The sequence below is a fragment of the Hydra vulgaris genome, chromosome 11 (assembly GCF_038396675.1).
Source record: "Hydra vulgaris chromosome 11, alternate assembly HydraT2T_AEP".
NCBI lineage: Eukaryota > Metazoa > Cnidaria > Hydrozoa > Anthoathecata > Hydridae > Hydra > Hydra vulgaris.
This window is the reverse complement of record NC_088930.1, coordinates 16722666-16743878: the sequence shown is the minus strand read 5'-3', so window position 1 is coordinate 16743878 and position 21213 is coordinate 16722666. Positions and strand designations below refer to the sequence as shown.

The 21213-nt window shown below is 26.5% G+C and overlaps 1 protein-coding gene across 10 annotated transcripts in view; it reads right to left on the bottom strand.

The window, feature by feature from the left end:
* Positions 1-232: 232 nt before the first annotated feature.
* The window catches only part of LOC100205910 (R3H domain-containing protein 1), a 48899-nt gene continuing 27918 nt past the window's right edge, over positions 233-21213 (bottom strand). For 5 of the 10 annotated variants that reach the window (XM_065810283.1, XM_065810286.1, XM_065810284.1 and 2 more), the window contains 10 exons: positions 18036-18135; positions 17773-17816; positions 17581-17672; positions 11567-11647; positions 8007-8075; positions 7859-7924; positions 3913-4133; positions 2006-2664; positions 1772-1923; positions 233-1397 (listed from right to left, as the gene is read on the bottom strand). In XM_065810283.1, coding sequence (XP_065666355.1) covers positions 1069-1397; positions 1772-1923; positions 2006-2664; positions 3913-4133; positions 7859-7924; positions 8007-8075; positions 11567-11647; positions 17581-17672; positions 17773-17816; positions 18036-18135 — 1813 coding nt within the window. In that variant the 3' untranslated portion in view covers positions 233-1068. The remainder of the gene's footprint in view (positions 1398-1771; positions 1924-2005; positions 2665-3912; positions 4134-7858; positions 7925-8006; positions 8076-11566; positions 11648-17580; positions 17673-17772; positions 17817-18035; positions 18136-21213) is intronic. The other 5 variants (XM_065810287.1, XM_065810288.1, XM_065810290.1 and 2 more) reach the window with 1 other exon arrangement.

Genomic DNA, 21213 nt, shown 5'->3' with positions numbered 1-21213 from the left:
TAAATTAGATTTTCTTTTTAAATCAGTTTATAAATGCAATAAGATTAGTTAACACATAAAATGTTTTAATATTGATAAAAAAATTGGCGAAATGTTTCCTTAAAATTGATTCTAATACACTACCTAATAATATTTTATCGAAATATATTTGTAATAAAAATCAGGAACTCAAAACACAACTTCTTGATAGCTATACTATTTTTGAATTATGACAAAACAGTGACGAAAAAGGTGAAAATATAAATATCTATTTCTGAAAAACAAAAATAACCTCTTTTCACTTTGATTTCCATTTAGAAAGATGACAAATCGAGGTAAAAAAACATCAAATAAAAATAATAGAAAGTTACATTTCACATGACAGTTCTTCGAGCTCCATGTACAGTCAATATAAATAAAAAATTTAAAAAAAGTCTTATATTAAGAATGCAAGCGTACGTTAAAAAGATTTTTTTAAAAGCTTCGGTAAATAATTTTAAAAAGCATTAATAAATAGACCATTGTTTATGTTTTTCACTTTTCTGTACACCCTTTATATATATATATATATATTTGTATATACCGACCCATAGCATATTGAAAGCCTTAAAAGTCTTCTCAAGTTCACGCAAAGATTTCAAAAGTACTCTTATGTTTAAAAATTATTCCACTAAAAGAAACACCGATATATTTTTTATGAAGTTTATTTTGAGTGACAAAAAACAAATAACTTTTCGCAAAATAAAATGCAAAAGTTAGCTATAGGTCGGTTTATTTCTCCACCACGGAGAAATGGAAATTAGAAAACCTGACGTCACAACTAATTGAACGATGCATTACACTTCATAAGCTCAAAATTCATTTATAGAAGTGACGTCAAACAACTTTTTCTTTAAATTTATATAGTAATTATATTATGATATTTTAACAAGGTAGTTTATAGAAAAGCAGAGAGAGAAATAGACAATCCTTAAAGAGCCACTTTTGAAAAAAATTCACCTCAAGACTTTCTTTTTTTGTTTGTTTTACGACATCCAATTTTTTATAAAAGTATTAAAATAAAATTGTTGAAAAAAAATATTGACATTTTTATTTATTACTCACAGGGGACGGACTCCTATAATAATCCGTGACATTACCAGAAAAATGCGTTGGAGATTTTTGCGAAACTCGAAGCTTATAATATGGACTAGTGACAGTTTCTAGAGCTAGTTGCGCTTCAGCAGCCGATTTAAAAATCGCTAATATTGTCGGTCGTTGAGCAGACGATTGCTGCGAATTCGAGTTAGATTGCTGAGAGCTACTGCTCTTTATCTTTAGTATGCGAGCACCTGCATTTTTAATCTCGTCGAAAATAGCGTCGGCGTCTGAAGAAACTGTGTCAGGAAAATCAAAAATTTCCAAGATGTGATTGACAGCTATAAATAAAAATGATTAAAAAATTACGTTGAACAATCTTTTCAAATTTTTTTCATAATTAGAATCTTAATTAAATATCAAACATGGCAAAATTCCATAAAATATAAAGTGGTGACAGAATATTTTAAAATATTATTTGTCTGTTTATAAAAAAATCAATAATAACAAAATAACAATTTATCAACTTAATTTATAACAATATTAACATAATAATACTTTAATAACTTTACAATAAATTTTAAAATCAAGATGAAAATAAGAAAAATATAAAAAATAAATAAAAAGCACAAATTGTTTATTGCAGGTTATTTAAACACCACTTATTTTCATTTAAGTTTATATGAGTAAGCTGACAAAATTTGTAGATTCTTACTTTTTTGATCAACTTCACTACTATTTGAGTTGGGTCGACTTATACGAATCTGTTGACTATTATGGTTTTGAAATCTAGAAGAACGCACTTTTTTAGTATGAAGGCCAGCAGGTCGAATTTGATTGTAGGCAGGAGAGTGTAGAACAGGAAAACTAAATTAAAAACCAATGCTAATTAATAAACTATAAACTTTTATTTCAATAAAAATAATTTTTTTTTAAACTTAAAACGTACTGTTGACATTGTTGCATATATGTATATTTATTCGTGTTTTCCTCCTTTCGATAATAGTCTGGTTTTTTAAATGTTTGCCCTCTATGACTGCATGTTGTCTGGCCAATATGAACATTGTTGTATGATAAAGGAGTAAAAACTTGATTTCCAGGTAATGAAAGGTAAACAGGTTGCTTTCCTACCACCCCAGGTACAACTCTTGCAGGTTGATATACAGTTTGCCTATACGACTGTGGTAGAGGTTTTCCTAATGGTGATTGTGTAGTATTATATGTTTGCTGTTGAATTGGATGAACTGGAGGGGAAGGTGATTGAGAGGTTGCTTGGTTAAAGATTTCAGGAGTTTCTACAATTTGACCATATTGATTGACATAACCAGCATAAGCAGTTGGTTGCGTTGTGGGAAAATATTGTATTGTTGCTAGGTTACTAGGTTGCTGGTAAACTCCATTGGGATTAGTTTGGACTAAATAAAGTTGCCTGCCACCTACTGTAAATTGATGCGATGCACTTGATGGGTCAGGACTAGGTGGCGAAGAAACTTGCTGTGAAGGGTGTTTACCAGTTTCATCGTTTTCAATTGACATATTTGATAACTGATTAGCACAACTTTGATAAGAAACTTGTGAAAGTAAAGCACTTGGTGAATCTAGAAGTGGCTAAAAATGGCAAAAAACTATTAAAAAAACAGAATTTAAAATTATTTAAATAATATTTTTACTTTGAATGAAAAATAATGCTTTAATAATAATAGCATATGTAAGTTTGAAACAAACTCAACAATTTTGATGGGTCCTAGAGGAATGTAAGTGAAAACTACTTTTTTTAAAACTATGTTAAAACTGGGACTCAAAAGATGTATAACTATAAGCTAATTTTTGAAAATTGATTTTTATTCAAAACAAAAGTTATAAAAAATATATAACAATTTTTTTTTATCAAAAAACTGTTTAGTTAAAACTTTTCAACAAAATTTCCAATAAAACAACATTTTTTGGTATATCTTTATTCAACAAAAAAAAATTTTATTAAAAAAAAATTGCTTCGTTGAAAATTTTGTTGAAAAGATTTCTTTAATAAAAAGTTTTAATTGAACAGTTTTTTAATGAAAAAGTATATATTTTAAGTTATAAGTAAATATTTTAAGTTAGATTATAATTTTAAATAAAAGTCACTATTATTTAATAAAATTTCAAAACAAGCATTTTATTTAGCTTCTTTTAAGTTCCAGGTTGACATAATTTTTACTTTTACTAAGACCCATCCAATGTTGGACTTTAAAACCAACTCAAATATGAGTGTTGTCATATTTGACCTTTCATATACTCTCTTTTAGAAAAAAATTTTTGTCTAAAAGAAAAAGAACTCAATTGGAAGAACCAGCTAAAATATGACAACAGTATACCATACAAGGACAAATAAGAGATAATAACATAATAAAACGAAGTAGAGAATGAAATTAGGGGTGAAAAAATTTCAAGCATGATAAAAAAAGACAACCTAGTTTTAGTTTTAAGCAGGTTGTATATAATGCCCTTATCCTCCGGATCTATGAATACTTTTTTTACTTACCTAAATGAATACTTTTGTGCCAAAATAAAATTTTATCATAGTTCTACAAAAACATTCTGTTAAAACCTTCTATAAATTATAACATTCTAGAGACAAAGTGTAAACCAAAAAATTTCTTGGTTAACACTTTTTTTTTAAAACTAATTTTAAGAGATTCTAAAATTAGTTTTAAAAATAAAGTTTTTAATTAAAATAAAAAAACATTTAAAATTCAAAACTCAAATAGACCTAATCGTTCCAAATCAAATAATTAATTTACTGAACAAATTTATCTTATTCTCAAATCTCCTATTCTATTTAAACCATCAATTTAAGAGTAAATTTAAAAACTTTACTTGTGTTGGGGTGTAAACATATTGCGGAGTTGGCTGAGGGACAACATAGTAATGCTGAAGTCCATTCTGACTATTTGTTACATAAACTGGTACATAAGGGGGCTGAATAGAATGCTGCATGTAGACATTTGCTCCAGTATATGTGCTACTTGATGCTTGTTGTGGATACGCTCCTGTCTGGAATACTGCAGCTGACCCATCTCCATTAATCAACGGTTGAACTGAAAAAATATCTTTAATATATATTTCAAAAATAAACAAGTATAACTTTGATTTTTTTAAAATGCATATAATTGTGTTTATCAATGCATATTCTATTAACCTTATTTTTACAACAACTTTTAAATATCATATGTGTATGTATCTATATATATATTTTAATTACTTTTGACTTTCGTCCAACATTTGCGTGTTAGACGAAAGTCAAAACCATTAATTTAATTACAAATTGATCGTTTTTTAAAAAAACCACAAAAACACAAATTTAATTGACCAGAATGTTTTTAAAACATTCTGAATGTTTTTAATAATATAAACAATGTTTATATATATATATATATATATATATATATATATATATATATATATATATATATATATATATATCAGGGTGTTAACTAGGTATAAATTTGATACAGTGTTTTGACGAAATTAGGAACTTGTCAAAAAATTTCCCAAATATACCACCCTCTCCCCTGAGATTAAAATGTGTACCGGGAATGCGTGGGGTTTTTTCTTATATTCTTTTTTCTTCTACGCCACTTTATCACTGCATACATTAATTGGACAGCGCCAAACATAAAACAAAATACCGTCTGTAATATTTATTCAGATGAATATAAAATCAACACAAAATTAAATGTGATCTCACAATGACAAGGCAAATTAAGCTCCGATTTCCAAAGATATTTAGAACTATATATTTTTATATTATAAAATAATCAGTGTGTATTAATTATTAATTTTTAAAAATAATATACTTGATTTACTTTTAATGTTACTATACCGTTGCCGCTTTCACATTAAGAGTATTCTTTTGAATATATATTTTTTTCACTGGTGGGCATTAAAGGGCGATTTTAAAGTAATATAGTGATTTTTAAAGTAATATAGTGATTTTCTACTTCTAAATATTATCTAAATTCTGTTTGATGTCCTTTATGGAAAAACCCTTACACCATCATGTAATAAATTGTATCATTGAAAGAAATGTTTGAAAAATAGAAAAATAAAATGTTTTGAAAACAGTAAACACAAGCCTGTAAATTTCATATTTCACATTTATTGTGAGTTCAACTTTATAATTAATATTAACTTCCTTTATACATAAATTGCATATCGAAATCAAGTTACAATTACAAAGCCTCAGCAAAACAACAACAAATGTTGTTAAATTACAAAAGAATTACAAAAGATCGCAAGCGATTGCACACTATTGTGGCAATAAAAAATACATACTTTTACATGCATAGTCATAAAATGTTAGTATGATTATGGTTTCTTGAAATATTTAAATTTACTTTTAAGTTATAAATTCAAGCAAGCAGTGAATTTAATTTTCTTGTTTTTTAAATTTCTAGTAGCAGTTTGTTGTAATAAATATTTTTTTGTCATTAAAGGTATTTAATTTACACTTTAATATACGCAGGAGAAGATTGCATAAGATGAGCAGGTTCCTAAGATGGTATAACCACTTTTATGGGTAGACTAATGATTTTTTCGCAAACTTTTTTGGTTAATAATATTCATACAAGTTTGACAGTGTTATTTATTTTAATTTCTTGGTTGTATAGTTAATATTCTTTGATTGTTCTACTGTTAAAAAAATTTACCATGTATATATATATATATGTATATATATGTATATATATATATATATATATATATATATATATATATATATATATATATATATTTAATACTTATATTTTTACACTTTTAATGTTTGGGATCAACAAAAAAATGTTGATGTATATATATATATATATATATATATATATATATATATATATATATATATATATATATATATATATATATATATATATACATATATATATATATATATACACATATATATACACACACACACACATATATATACACATACATACACATTGCTGATGTGTATATATATCAGCAATTTTTTATTGACCTTAAACATTAAAAGTGTGTGAGGTCGACAAAAATTTACTGACCTCATTACATACATATATATATATATATATATATATATATATATATATATATATATATATATATATACATATACAGTATTGTGAAAAAGTTAAGAACCACTAAATAAAAAAAAATATTTTTATCAAATAAAGTTAATTAATTTTTGTTCTCAAGATAATAAAATGGTTTTTTTTTTCAAACATATTCAATGGAACTTGAGAAAAAAGAAGATTTTTTTTTTTTTGAAAATTAACTAATAGAACCTATAAAAATAAGGATTAAATATTATGTGTTAATCTTTTTTAATATTTTTCGTGTGAAAAAGTTAAGAACCACAAAGAATTTTTTGTGCTAAATACGGCAGAAACATCTTTTTTAAATTTATTTTTTACCTTTTTTGTTTAAATATTCTATTAATGACCTTACCAAAAAACCAATAAAAATATTAAAAAAGAATTTAATTTCAAACAAAAAAAAATTATTTATTTTGAAAAAATGAGCAGAAAAGCTATTACCTATGAAGATCGTGTAAAAGTGGTGCATTTTCACCAGGAAGGTAAAACTGCTTGTGAAATTGGAAAAATAATTAAGCGATCACATAGTTCAGTGGTGACAATCATCAAGAGATTCAAAGAGACGAAATCTTACGTTGATCGCCATCGTTCTGGAAGACCACGTTTGACAACACCCAATAATGATCGCCTTTTAATCAGGTTGGCAAAAAAAAATCGAACCACGCTGTCGCATGAATTAAAAAGGGAATGGAAGCTTTCAAATGGACATCAAGCATTGGCATCACTTATTCGTAGGAGACTAATAGCTAACAATATGCGACTTACCAAACAACATTTAAAAAAGCGAAAAGAATTTTGCCAAAGAATGGTCTAAAAAAAAATGGAGGATAGTAATGTTCAGTCATGAGATGAATATCAAGGTTGATAACCAAAATAACCAAATTATGATTCGCAGGCAGCCTTCAGAATAATATAATCTCGATTGTATTGTTCAAAGAACAAAACAAGGTAGCGGGTTGGTTGGAATACGGTGCTGCATGACATATTATGGTCTCGATATGTTTAAATTATTTGATGGTCGACTCAACTCTATTTATTAAGTCGATATTTTAAATAATAACTTGTTACCATCAATTGATGCACTTGAGCAAAGCGTTCCATTCATTTTTCAGCAAGACAATGCACCATGTCACAGGGCTAAAGTTGTCTCTCAATGGTTTGAAAGCAAAAATATTGAGTGTCTAACTTGGCCACCAAATAACCCAGATCTAAACTGCATTGAAAATCTTTGGAGTTGGCTTGATAAAGAGATTGCCAGGAAAGCACCAAGGAGCCTTGAGGAGTTGCGCAATATTTAATTAAAATTTATTCTTTTTTTACCAGAAAAATATATTCGATAAAATAAAAATTTAAAAATAAACTATGATTTGTTTTTTGGTGGTTCTTAGATTTTTCACAATACTGTATGTATGTATATATATATATATATATATATATATATATATATATATATATATATATATATATATATATATATATATATATATATATATATATAAATATATATATATATATATATATATATATGCTTCAGGTTTTTTAATACACATATTTTTAACACTATTTTTAATCAAAAATGTTGCTATATTATTATATACTAAAAACATAAGTACATATAAACACACACACATATATTAATATATATATATATACATTAATATATATTAATATACACACACACACATATATATAACCTGTTTGAGGATTAATAGCAATGGCTCCACCTGGTAAAGTTATGTTAGGTGCATTGTAGGATTCTCCTTAAAAAAAATAAAGAAGCTTTAAACTGTTTAATTTTAAATGCAATAACAATTTTTGTTGATCATATAATACAGCACTCACCGTTATGCATGTAGGCAGGACTAGCATAACTGAAGTGATCTGCTAGTGTACCATTTGAATTTTGATAACCTACAATAAATTTATAAAATAAAAAAAAATTTAACAGAATAACGAGTACTCAAAATAAGTAATATATTTTCTGCCATAATCCATCACTTGTTTCATTATATATTCTTATTGTACTTTATCCTGTTCAACAACATGGCAATGCAGAGAGGGGACAACAAGAAGCAATGATCAGCCATATAACTGATTTTTGATTGTTCACTTCAGCAAATTGTCATACAAACCACAAAGGATTGATTTTCAGTACTTATTTATAGCCTTAAATTTATTACAAGCAGATTTAGCAGTATTCAAAAAATTAAACAATTAAATAATACAAAATACTGCATAACCGTCATAGATTATCAAGATATTAATGATTCAACAAAATATAATACTTTATATTGCAACAATTAGGTGATACTGATAAAAAAGACAAGTATTTTTTACAGTTAAACTATTACAGCTAGAGAATTAAGTGTTATTAGTTGCTTTTTATGTTGTCAACATTTAACTTTTACATTATTTAAAAACTTTTGCTGTTGCTTATTGACACTGTAATGTATGTATGTATGTATGTATGTATGTATGTATGTATGTATGTATGTATGTATGTATGTATGTATGTATGTATGTATGTACGTATGTATGCATGTCTGTATGTATATCAGCCCTTAGAATTAGGGTTGGCATTCATCAATGTCGACCTAAAATGCATTTGAAAAAATGAGGTTTTTTAATTTAAAAACTGAAAAACCTTGTTTCTATGCTTTATGGTAACCCCTGTGTGTCAAATTTTTTTTTGCCAACCTGGTGCTGATATCTAATAGTTTAAGGTCAGCAATTTATCAGCAACCTTAAACTATTAGAGGTCACCATTTTTCCTAATTCTGAGGGCTGGTATATACATACATACATATATATATATATACCAATTTATTTTTTGATTTATATTTTATATATATATCAGGCCTTGTTTTAAAGCGTTACACATAGAGAGATTTATAAACGCCTTGAGCAGTTTTACGTAAGCAGAACAAAATTTTGGTTAAGCGACTTTTTATCACTTTTTAAATTATTCTATAAACGGTAAGAAAAAGAAGTAATTAATTAAAAAAAAAATCACATCAACTTTTGAATGACATTCATATATAAATATATATATATTTATTATATAAATATTTGTTACAAACGTTTGAATGACAATTATGTTTGATATAAGCCCTATTTACTAATGAAAAAAACTCAAAACTCATTTTGTTTTTATTTCATTGTAATGATTTTTTTAAGCTTGAAGCAAAGATAATAAAAACATAATTTAATTCTGATAAAAAATATATGATTTAATTTAAAACTAATTTAATAGAAATATACAATTTATTCTAATTAAAAAAAATAATTTAATTTTGATTTAAAAAATATATTTAAGTTTATTAAAATTGAAGTTAATGCTTGGGTTCAACTTAACTATCAAATTTATTTAAAAATATTAATAAATATTATTCAATATTGAAATTTTATTTGTTCTTTAAAAAAAAATCTCATTTTTATAGCAATTGTTTTTTCGGTTTTCCTCTTAATCATTTTTTTAATTTAAAATTCAATTTTAAAAAAACTTTAGATTTTTATTTATTACTCGCTAATTTTTTTAAAATAAAAAATCACTTGTAGTTGCAAAGCCGCAATTAGAAATTTAAGAAATAATTATTTTGAAAATTCAGAAATTTAACATATTTTAATTCATTTATGCAAATGTCGAGAAAAGAAAGAAATTTGTTAATATCAAGCATTATTAAAAATGCAATATTAAATTTAATTATTGAATATCAAAAAAAAAAGTAAAAGAAAATAAATATTCTTATAGTAATAATAGAAAAGCTGTTAAATAACATTTAACTTGTTTTACGGTAATTAAAATTAATGCAGTAATTTAAAAAAGTTGAAATGTCTTTAATTAAAAAATGTCTTTAAAAAAAAAGAAAAAAAAAGAGAATTTTATGACATGAAATTTAAGTTAAGCAATAAGCATTTTTTATTTAAAACAAGGCCTGTATGTATGTATATAGGTATGTATGTATGTATGTATGTATGTATGTGTGTATGTATGTATGTATGTATGTATGTATGTATGTATGTATGTATGTATGTGTGTATATGTGTGTGTGTATGTATGTATGTATGTATATGTGTATGTATGTATGTGTGTGTATTTGTGTGTGTATGTATGTATGTGTGTGTATATATATATATATATATATATATATATATATATATACATATACTCATATATATATATACTCATATATATATTAGGGTGTCCCAAATAATAAAATTTTTGAAAAATACATACTGCCACCCCCATAATGTGTTCTATACGATAAAAAAACACTGCTTTTAAAATTTTTTTGAATTAAAATATTTTTAAGGGTCCCCCAAGACCTTTGAACAAGTTCCTAAATTTAACCTTATAACGTTTTTTAACAATTTAACATCTAGGTCTTGCTTAATAACTAGGCAGTGCATTGATAAATCAATTTGTTCTAATTTTAATGTATATAAACTACTTTATTGTAAATATTCATAATGTTAACACTAGAAACCACGGTTGCTCGATAAAGCTCTTAAGTCAATTAGAATTTGGAAAAAAAGGATTTTATTTTACAGGTGTAAAAATATACAAAACCTTTCAACTTCAATTTGATCAGTTGACAATTACAGCTTGTTCAAAACTGTAATTGTAATTCAAAAACTCATTAAAACTCATTATAAAATATAAACTTTAATTAACTTTTTTATTATTAATAAAAATTCTTTCTTTTTATAATGTTAATTTCTAATATTTAAATATTTCTTTAAAGGTTAATATCTTTTTAAATAACTTTTCTTTTCTTCAATATTTTACTTTTTTTGTTAATTTTTTGTTGACTTTACCAGGATGTTTATGGAAAGCATTATTTAATATTAATAAGCCTGTCCTGCATAAATATTCATGAATAATAAAAATAATTAAATTATCAAAAAAAAAATTTCTTAAAAGTGTATCATGTTGGTCTCAAATGAAGCGAAATCATTTTAAAATTTAAAAATGATAACTATATTATTTTAAAAAAATGTTTGATTTAACAGCATTAAAAATGAAGTTTTTAACTAAAAAAGAAAAAATGGCATCTAATAAGTTTTTTCTACAATATTTTTTTTCAGTGGAGAACACATTAAGGGGATGACAGCATATATTTTTCAAAAATGTTGTTTTTTGGGACACCCTAATATATATATATATATATATATATATATATATATATATATATATATATATATATATATAATGTTAATTAAATAAAAAATATTCTATGTTGACGACTAATTAGTAACTTGACACCTTGCTTTGATACATAAAAGTTACATAAAAGCACCTGCTCACATAATTTCTTAACAAGATGTTTCAGAGAAATCATGAACTAAACTTACTAAGAAATAAAATAAACTTCATTGTAAAAATTCTAAAAACAACTAACCATAAGGTACTTGATACAGTTGTAAATGAGAAACATTTTTTCTATCTTGAACGCGCTTCGTTGAACTAGTTTTTGTATTTCCTTAAAAAAAGATACTTTAAAACATTTTAAGTGTTAGCCAAACCTATAAATATATCATGACGTTAGAATAATAGGGTTATATCTCCATTTTTTAACATTAAGATTATGTTAATAAAATATATGCTTTTATGTTATTTATATTTTATAATTAATCTTACATTATTAATTTTATAACTTTTAAAATTGCTTGTTTACAAATTAATTGTTAATTCCATTTTTATTAAATAAAGTTAAAATTAACAATGAAAAAAAAATAAACATCTATTTTAAAATATTATATAAATAATAATAAGTTTAATATACTATATATACATATATATATATATATATATATATATATATATATATATATATATATATATATATATGTATATATATAATATATATATGTATATATATAATATATATATGTATATATATAATATATATACTAAAATTATATAATTTTGAACATAAAAACAATATAAAGTAAAAAAAAAAAAAATTATAAAAATTATGAGATAGAACGTTATTATTCTTCTCTACCAATATGCTATTTTGTCTTATACCAATTTATATTACTAAATAAATAATAAATAATGTGTTTAAAAGCAATTAGTTTAACAAATCAGATATTTTGATCTTTTATTTTAACGAATTCAACAAATTTTCATTTAGAAATATTTTTTTTTTAGTTTAGAAATTTAAGAGAGTATAACAAATTTTGTTAAGTTCTCTTAACATTACAAAAAAGAGATAGAACCCTATTATTCTAACGCCACAATGTCTAATTTATTATCTGATCTATTTCATATCTAAAAAATCTGTATGCTTTATAAGAATGCAAACATAACTTATTTAAGAAATAATAAGTATATATTGCAAATCATAATTGCAATATTTTTCTTAAGTGTTGATGAATAAAAGTTTTATGGCGCCATAATTTTTGTCAATTATTATTGAGAAGTTAAGCTCAAGAGCATCTTGAAAAAACTCAAATAAATTTAACCAATGAATTGTTATGAACTAGAACTTTTTTCCCTTTCAAGATTTCAAGAATGCAGTTGACAAAGGACATAAAAAGAATGCAGTTAACTAAGGACATAAAAAGAATGCAGTTAACTAAGGACATAAAAAGAATGCAGTTAACAAAGGACATAAAAAGAATGCAGTTAACTAAGGACATAAAAAGAATGCAGTTGAAAAAAGAACATAAAAAGAATGCAGTTGACAAAGGACATAAAAAGAATGCAGTTGAAAAAAGACATAAAAAACTGCAAATAGTAAGAGTTAGGAAAAAATAAAAACAGGAGAATTCCAAAGTTCAAGAACTTTAGAATTCTCCTGTTTTCCTTTGTTTGTTATTTTATTTTTAAACTTTTATCTGACTCAAAAAAAATTGAGACAAAACTTTTTTAAGCATAAAGAAACAGTTACAGTAAAATGTATAAAAAAACAAACAAAAAAAAACAACAAAAAAATCTAAAATTTATTTCCTTTATATTCATCAGCACTTTGGTGGTGTAGAGGTAGAGTGCTTATTTCATAAGCGAGAGGTTATGAAATGAGCACTAGTTTGATAACCAGCATGACCCTGGTAGTAATGTGCTCAACTTGTTTCTCTGCGCAGCAGCCTTGTTCCTCAAAATTTGTGTTTTCGAGTTTAAAAATTGAGAGAGGGTTATAACCATAATTAAGTAGCCTCCTCACCTGTATTGACCTTCTCAACCTTGGGGAGGTGAATTTACATTAAAAATAAAAAATCTTAATATAGCTTTAAGCTGCTGGCTTTCTCAATTTTTTTGAAATTACAAATTTTTTTTGATATTTTTTGTATGGGTAATGACTAAAAAAGGTTAAAAATTGAACTTCAAAAGTATTTAAATTTAGAATATATAAATTCAATTCTTAAGGAAAACTTTTTAGAAATCCAGAAAAACTTTGAGTAAAAAAAAATGTTTGGATATGTCTGGAAAAAGATAATCTCTATAAAAAATGAGTCAAGCAAGATTAGGTTTTGGTTGGCCGAACATAAGATGCTTTTGAGTAGTGACTAAAGTAGTATTTGTATGAAAATTGCATTTTTAGCCAGTTTACTAACTTAACAGATAAACTTACAACAAGATAAAGACTCAAGCATGGCAGGTTTAACAATATTTGCAATGCCATTTTGGACTTAGTATAAAAGAAAAAGGACCTCATTAGAATAACCAGCCAAAACATGACAACAGTATACAAAAACAAATAAGAGATTTACAAAGGCAATGAATGTAATCAGGATTAGAAAAAGGACAACTTTAATACTGCAGTTAGAAAGGAATAATTCAATAATTGAATAACTTTCTCAGATACAAAGTGAGTTTATGGAAAAAACCAGCATGTCAGACTTTATTGAAAGCCTTAAACGACCATAAAGCATTAGCTCTTACCTCAATGTTTCCATATTGCATAATAGAAAAATTGGTTTTTAATAGTAAACAAGCCAGCAGTTTTGATTCTCAAGCTTTAGAGTCAAAAGGGTCAAAGGTGAAGTAGCCAAGCTATTAATAACAATATTGGCTAAGGAAGAAAGAGAAAAGGCTTTATCAATTAGGTAAGAAACATCACCAAAGAGTGGTCTTGAGAAGAAAGAGATTAAAAAAAGAAAAAAGGAAAGGTCTGAATAGATACTAAACAAAAGCACATAAAAGCACAATAAATAGGCAAATTTATACACAAGTATTTGCCCAGCCCAAGCATGTGATTATTGGAGTCTTTGTGAATTAAAAAATAATAACTGTCAACACTGAGATCCCAAGAAAAATCATGATTTATGTGAATTGTGCATCAGAATATGTACTATTTAGGATATAATATTTAGCAATAAATTCCTATAAATAAAAGAAAACCAATTAAGTAAGCAAATAACAATTAAAACTTGTAACTCAACTAATCACAGTGACAGAGCTGAAAAATGCTAAAAGAACCTAATGGAGTCATTGTGTCTGATAGGGTTAAACATGAACATGGCAATATGATTCAAGAAATCAAGATATCCGACAGTTTTGTATCAAGTGACAAAAAAAATATTTATATATAAAAAATGAAACTTATTATTTTTATTATTATTATTATTAGCTAATAAAACTTCTATAAAAACTTGTCCACATTTTAGGTGTAATATAACAAAAAATTATTTTATTAAACACTACTGTACCAACATTGCACCAAAAGCAAAAAACTAAATATTCCATATCATAAAATCTAAAATTACTCTATATCAATTACTTGCATAAAAAATATAATTTAAGAGGTAAGTTTAGTGGGACAAAAAATAAAATAATACTTGACATAATAAAATCAAGCAATAAATTAATTGCAATATTATCACTAATTTCTATAAGATTTTAATTTTTTTTTAATGTTACAATTAGATATACTATCGACATTAGGCAATTATATCTTTTTTCTGATACAACTAAGTAAATAGGGTTTAGTGAGATACAACTCCTGTTAGATTGCTATTAAAATTTTTGACTGGTAACTGGGCATACGCTCACTGGTTACTACCAGTGAGCAGGTTTAGCATTATCAAATAACGGCTACACATTATTTGATAAATTTAAAATTCATTTTACTCATTTGATAAGTTTAAATTCATCAATCATAATGTAAAAATTTAAGAATATTAGCTTAGCATGTGAATAAAAATTTGAAGATCTTTTTGTTAAAAATTTCAAAAGCTACGATTTCTTTATCACCAGCAGGATTTTTGAAAATATTCAGCATAACATTTTGAAATTTATTCATGTTTTTGATTCAGATTACACACTTAGGGGTCTTCAAAAAGCATACGAAAGCGTATGGGAGGGAGGGGGGGGGGAAGGGTTCAATTTAAAAGTACGTACTTCGATTTTCTAATTTATCACAATTAACCAGCTAATCAATAGAAAAGTTACATTCTGACTAAAGATTCTAGTTTGCCAACATAAAAAGATGTATGGTATATGAAGTAGAGGGTATAGTTTTCCTCTATGCACACACATGTATGGGCGCCCTCAGAATTTTTTGATGTTCCAGATAGGACACTTTCACACATCGTGCAAACTCATAACTTAAGTTTGTTTATACCTATGCCAAATGAGGAGGCCTTGCAAAATATCGGGATGGCAGAGGCCTGTGAACAAAAAGCCTTAAAACGCTTACCCTCCCGACCCCCAAAATGAGAGGGGTGTAAATTTTGCATGGTTATAACTTTTAGATTTGGAAAAAAATTTAGATGGCCTCCGCCATCCAAATTTTTTGCAAGGCCACCTCATTTGGCATATTAACAAACTTAAGTTTGCACGTTGTGTGAAAGTGTTCTATCATCAAAAATCAAAACATCAAAAAATCCTGAGGGGGCCCATGCACACATGCCCGCCCTTATATACTGGCCCTGAGTAAGACCTGAGGGCCGTGGTTGATGGGACGGAGTCACCCCAAAAAAAACGTGTCAATGGCGTCTCAAAGACCGCTAGGTTTTGCTAAAATAAAAAGCTTCTTAAAATAGCAAAAGGGCACAAAATTTGCTGTTGCTCCCTCCCACTGGGTTTTACCCTTTGTTTTCAATATTACTGATCTCACCTTAGACTCGTTTTTTACTTACTAAAGAGGGGTGCCTGAAAAAAACGTCCACCTTAAGTATAGTTTATTTACATTTGATTCGTTAAAAAAAACAAAAAAAGTTTTTCCTAGATTTCACCGAGAATCGAACCTGGATCTCCGTGGACTATTGCCGCCGCATAAACCTTTCGCCCAAATACACACTTACATTAGAGAATTTTAAATTTATTTAAATTATTATTTGCATTTATACTTAAAGACGTTTTTAAAATGCGAAAGCAAAAAGCTTTTGGGTAGTATAAAGTATCTAAGGTACCTTCCGTCTTTTTTTTTTTTAATTAAACTTTTTAATTAAGAAAAAAAAAAAAAGGTGGGATGGGGGGGTTATTTAAGGGGGGGGGGGGGGGTATTTTAGAAAAGTAAGTAATTTTAAGGGGGGGTGGGGACATAAAAGTACGCATGGCAACAGGGGGAGGGGGGTCAAATTTCAAAATTTTTGGCGTACGTACTTTATGGACGACCCCTTATTATTCCTTAATGATTATTTATATTTTTCTATGTACAATCTATATCATAACCATATCATAATATAACTTTTATCTCTGTAAATCAGAACTTCTCCCAACTTATTTATTCATTTGTCTCTTAGACAGAACTCTTTTGATGTATATTTAGCGCGCAAGTACATGTGCATATTTCCAACTTAAGTGCTATCAGAATGTGCTTTCATGACTGCTGGGCATGCAGTTAATCAACAACATGCATCTTTGGCACCCAAAACAGTGGACATGATAGTATTTTTAACCTGTAATTAGGACTTGTGTAACCTGCACACTTTAAGTAAAATAAAATTTTGATTTAAGTGAAACAACTCTAAATAAATGACACCATTGGGAAAAAAGTTCTTATTGAATGTTTATATAAAAAACTTTTATAAAATATTGTTTTTTTAATGGGTATCCGGGTGCTGGCCTATTCAACCAACAGCTACCTAGGCAGGCCTTTTAACAATTTTTGACAGACCCAATTATATAAACAACTCATTTCTAAATAGAGATGGGAAGTCCTAGAACAAAAGCATATGACTAAAAACCTAAGCAAAAAACAGACCCGTAAATAATATTTTATTTTGACTATTTAAACACGCCTTTTAGCATTTTAAAAACGCAATGAATAAAAAAGATTTTGAATTATATGTTAGAATTAAATAATATTGAAATTTATCTTTACTAATGGATTTTATATTACCAAAACACTTAAATAAAGTAACAAATTACTAATAATGATTTTAAAATCTAGAGTCCTATTAGACTTTTCACCTCTGATTTGGATTCTCAATAAAAACCACCTAATATTTTTTTTAAACTTACCAAAAACTGCAGCAACTGCAGCAATAGCAGCTTCTTTTTCTGATTGAACTGACTCTCCAGTTTGATAAGATTCATTAGACTGATTCGATAACCTAAAACATTAAAACATATGAAAATAAAATTTTTTTATGTCTGTTATCTTTAAATGCACTTCATAATAGATAATTCATGAAATGTTCAAATTATCAATACCTTTCTTCTGTACTTGACGCATCTTCGGGAGAGTCAGCAGAATTCTGAAAAAAAAAAATTTGTACTGAAACTTTTGAATAATTGCTAGCTAACCAGTTATGTGCCCATTTGTATGCTATGTCAATATGACAGCATATAAATAGGCACAAATGAGCACATTTTAGAATGTAAAAATCATAAAATTATGTGCAACACAGGAGGAATCTGTCTCTACTTGAAACATATAAATGCCAGCCGACACTAACCCTAACAGTAATAACAACCTCTTCAGATGCTGATCTTATAAGAATTGCTCGAGGTGTGATTGACAGCTCTTCATCCGTGTATTCATGACTGCAATACGTCTGAAAGCGTTTTTCCGGGCTAAAATAAAAAAAAAAAAATTACTTTAAGTCAAGACAAACATAGAATGGAAGAGACCCACACAAATCATTAATGGTTTGTAAAAGTTATTAAAAAAAGAATAATAAAAAACCCCAAATTTTTTTCTCCCTTACTATAACTATAATCCATAAACAGTAATCTTGAATAAAATCAGGAATAAAAATTAATAAAAAGAAATTTTCAGCTCTTTTCTTAAAAAAAATTAAGAATTTTTTAAATTTTTTATTGTAATTACAACCCTTCTTTAACTAAACACTGCAAAAACATTTATCTTGTAGCCAAAATTTTTTTTATTAACAGTCAAGTGAAACTGCAAATGGTCATGAGACAAGTGCATCTACAATGCATTTAAAACATCTAAATGAGAAAGAGCATTATTAGAAGAACCAGCTTAAACATAACAACAATATTCTATACAAGGTAGAGAATAGAATCAGGAGTAAAAAAAATGGCAAGCACAATAGTGCGGTAGTGGTGTAGTGGTAGGGCGCTTGCTTCATAAGCGAGAGGTTATGAGTTCGACTCCCACCACGTCCCTGGTAGTACCGCGCTCAATTTGTTTCTCCGTGCAGCAGCACAAGTTGTTCGTCAAGGTTCGTGTTTCAGAGTTATAGAGTTGGGAGAGGGTTTTAACCACAAGTAGCCTCCTCATTTGTAGTGGCCTTCTTGGCCTTGGGGAGGTGAAATACAAAAAAAAAAAAAAAAAAAAAATAAATAAAAAGGGGCAACCTCAGCAGACACAAACTTTGCAATGGATTGGATATATGGTTTTCCACGAGGGTCAGTAGTAAAGGCTAAAATGGCTCTATTTACTGATGACATAACTATGTACTCCAGTTTTAACAAAGAGTTGACACTTTTTATTTGCCATAGCAAATAAAAGGTAACATGGCTGGTGAGTTTTAACCAAAAAAAAACTCAATTGTTTACTGCTAATCATTATAGCAACACTTATACTAAGTTCCTTTATTTTTCTAAAAAATAAAGGAGCTTTATTTTGTTAAACAGTTCAATAATTAATTTGTTAAACAGTTTATAAAAGTTTAAATATAAATAGTTTACAAAGAGTTTTTTTTAAAAAAAAAAAAAAGTATAAATAGTTTAAAAGCTTTAAAAAGATTTCTTAACAACATTTTTGTAAGACTGTGACAGAAATATTGTTAGGGCCACAAGCTGCAAAGTGAGAAAAATTGGATCAAGAGTTAAAATCATGTACCAGAATGGAAAATTTAAAAATCCGTCCGGAGCCGGATTTACCGGAACTGTCAATAAAATTGACAATTCCAGAAGAAGAATTATATTTATTTTATTCTTTACCTTCAGATATATATTTATTTTTAGATATATATACTTATAACCTATAATATATATATGAAGAGCTAATTTTCAAAACGCGGTATGAGCAATTTTATTTTTATGTGCCAACTAAAATTAAAAAATTTACTTAACTTAAAAAATAACACATAACTAATATTAAAAAATAATTATGTTAAAAAAAACAACAACTAATTAATTATAAATAAACTAAAAAATATTTACGAAGTGCGTAATACATTAATTATGTTTTTAATTAGATAATATATAAAGAGGCTTATAAAATCAAAATTGTTCCATACCCCATTTTGAAAATAAGTTCTTCATATATATATAACCAATTTCATTAGTTTGATTCTTGTTTCATTTAAAAATAATGATGCTTTTAAATAATGATTTTATGTATTGAAGGTTTTAAACTGCATAATATTTATATTTAAAATTATTTCTTTATTTTCTTCTTTTCCATTTAGGTTAAAACTGAAATATTCACTGTAGTCCTATATTTTTTTAACTATTTAAAATTTAACATTCAAAAATGAGGCTATTCTCAGAGGCAGGTAACATTTTTGATGAAAAAAGAGCTAACTTGTTGCTCAAAACTGGACAGCAACTCTTTTTCTACCACAATATTATAAAACTTTCAGAAACCCTTACATAATTATTGAAAATAAAATTACATTGTAGTTGTTTATAAATTTGTACTTTTTACTTATAGTTCTTCATTGCCCTGTAGGACAATGATTTTTGGATTTAACTTACAGTCTGTCACATGACTTTAGAAATAAAAGGCAAAAATAAATACCCGCATTTCAGCCTGAAATATTTTATTTCCAGCCGGAACCAGAATGAACAAAAAACCACAAATTCTGGCCGGAATTCGGGCTGGAACAACCCTGTACATACCTAATTAAGAAAAAGAACTATAAAAAAAAACTAACTTTTTAAATTACATTTTACTGTTGAAGTAATGAGCTTGCTACTTGATCACATCTTTTTGTTCACATTACTTATTTTTTCAATTATGGCTAATCAGGGTGACCACAAAAATTTTTTTTAAAAGAGGCTATTAGAAGATTTTAAAGGAGATTTTGCATTCAATTTAGAGGGTTTTTTTCTCAAAACTACAAAAACTTTAATTATATTTTTTAAAATAGGTTTAAAGTCTGTGTTTCCACACTTTTCAGGTTCGGACAGGGGTCAGAAATGCCATTTTTTATGTTAGATGACATGGATTTGCTAAAGTTGATTTTTCACAACCCAATCCCTTTCAGTTGTTAACCAGTTTTGCAGATCAGGAATTTTTTAACATTATACTACCATTAAGAAATGAATATAAAGGAGTGAAAGAGGAGATTTTTCAATTTTTTAGAGAAAAATAGAGGATTTTTCTCTAAAAAATTTAAAAAAAAAAAAAGAAGACTAATAAGATCTTTTGCCACCCTGCTATTCTACAGTACTGATAAACTCATTAGTATCATACTTTAACAGAACTAGAAAGAAAAAATAGAAAAATGATTTTATAGCATTTTATGATAATTTAATAAAAATCTGTCTAAATATAAAAAATATTTTTTGCACAAATATTTCTTTTTTTTTTAAACTTATTTAAAAAAAAAAAAGAAAAGTTTTTTTGAAGACTTTTTTAAAAAGACAACCAACTCAATAAAATTAAGTTTGTTACTTTTTTAAGTTTATTATTATAGGTGACTGAATAACGGCATCTTTTGAACTGTTCAAATA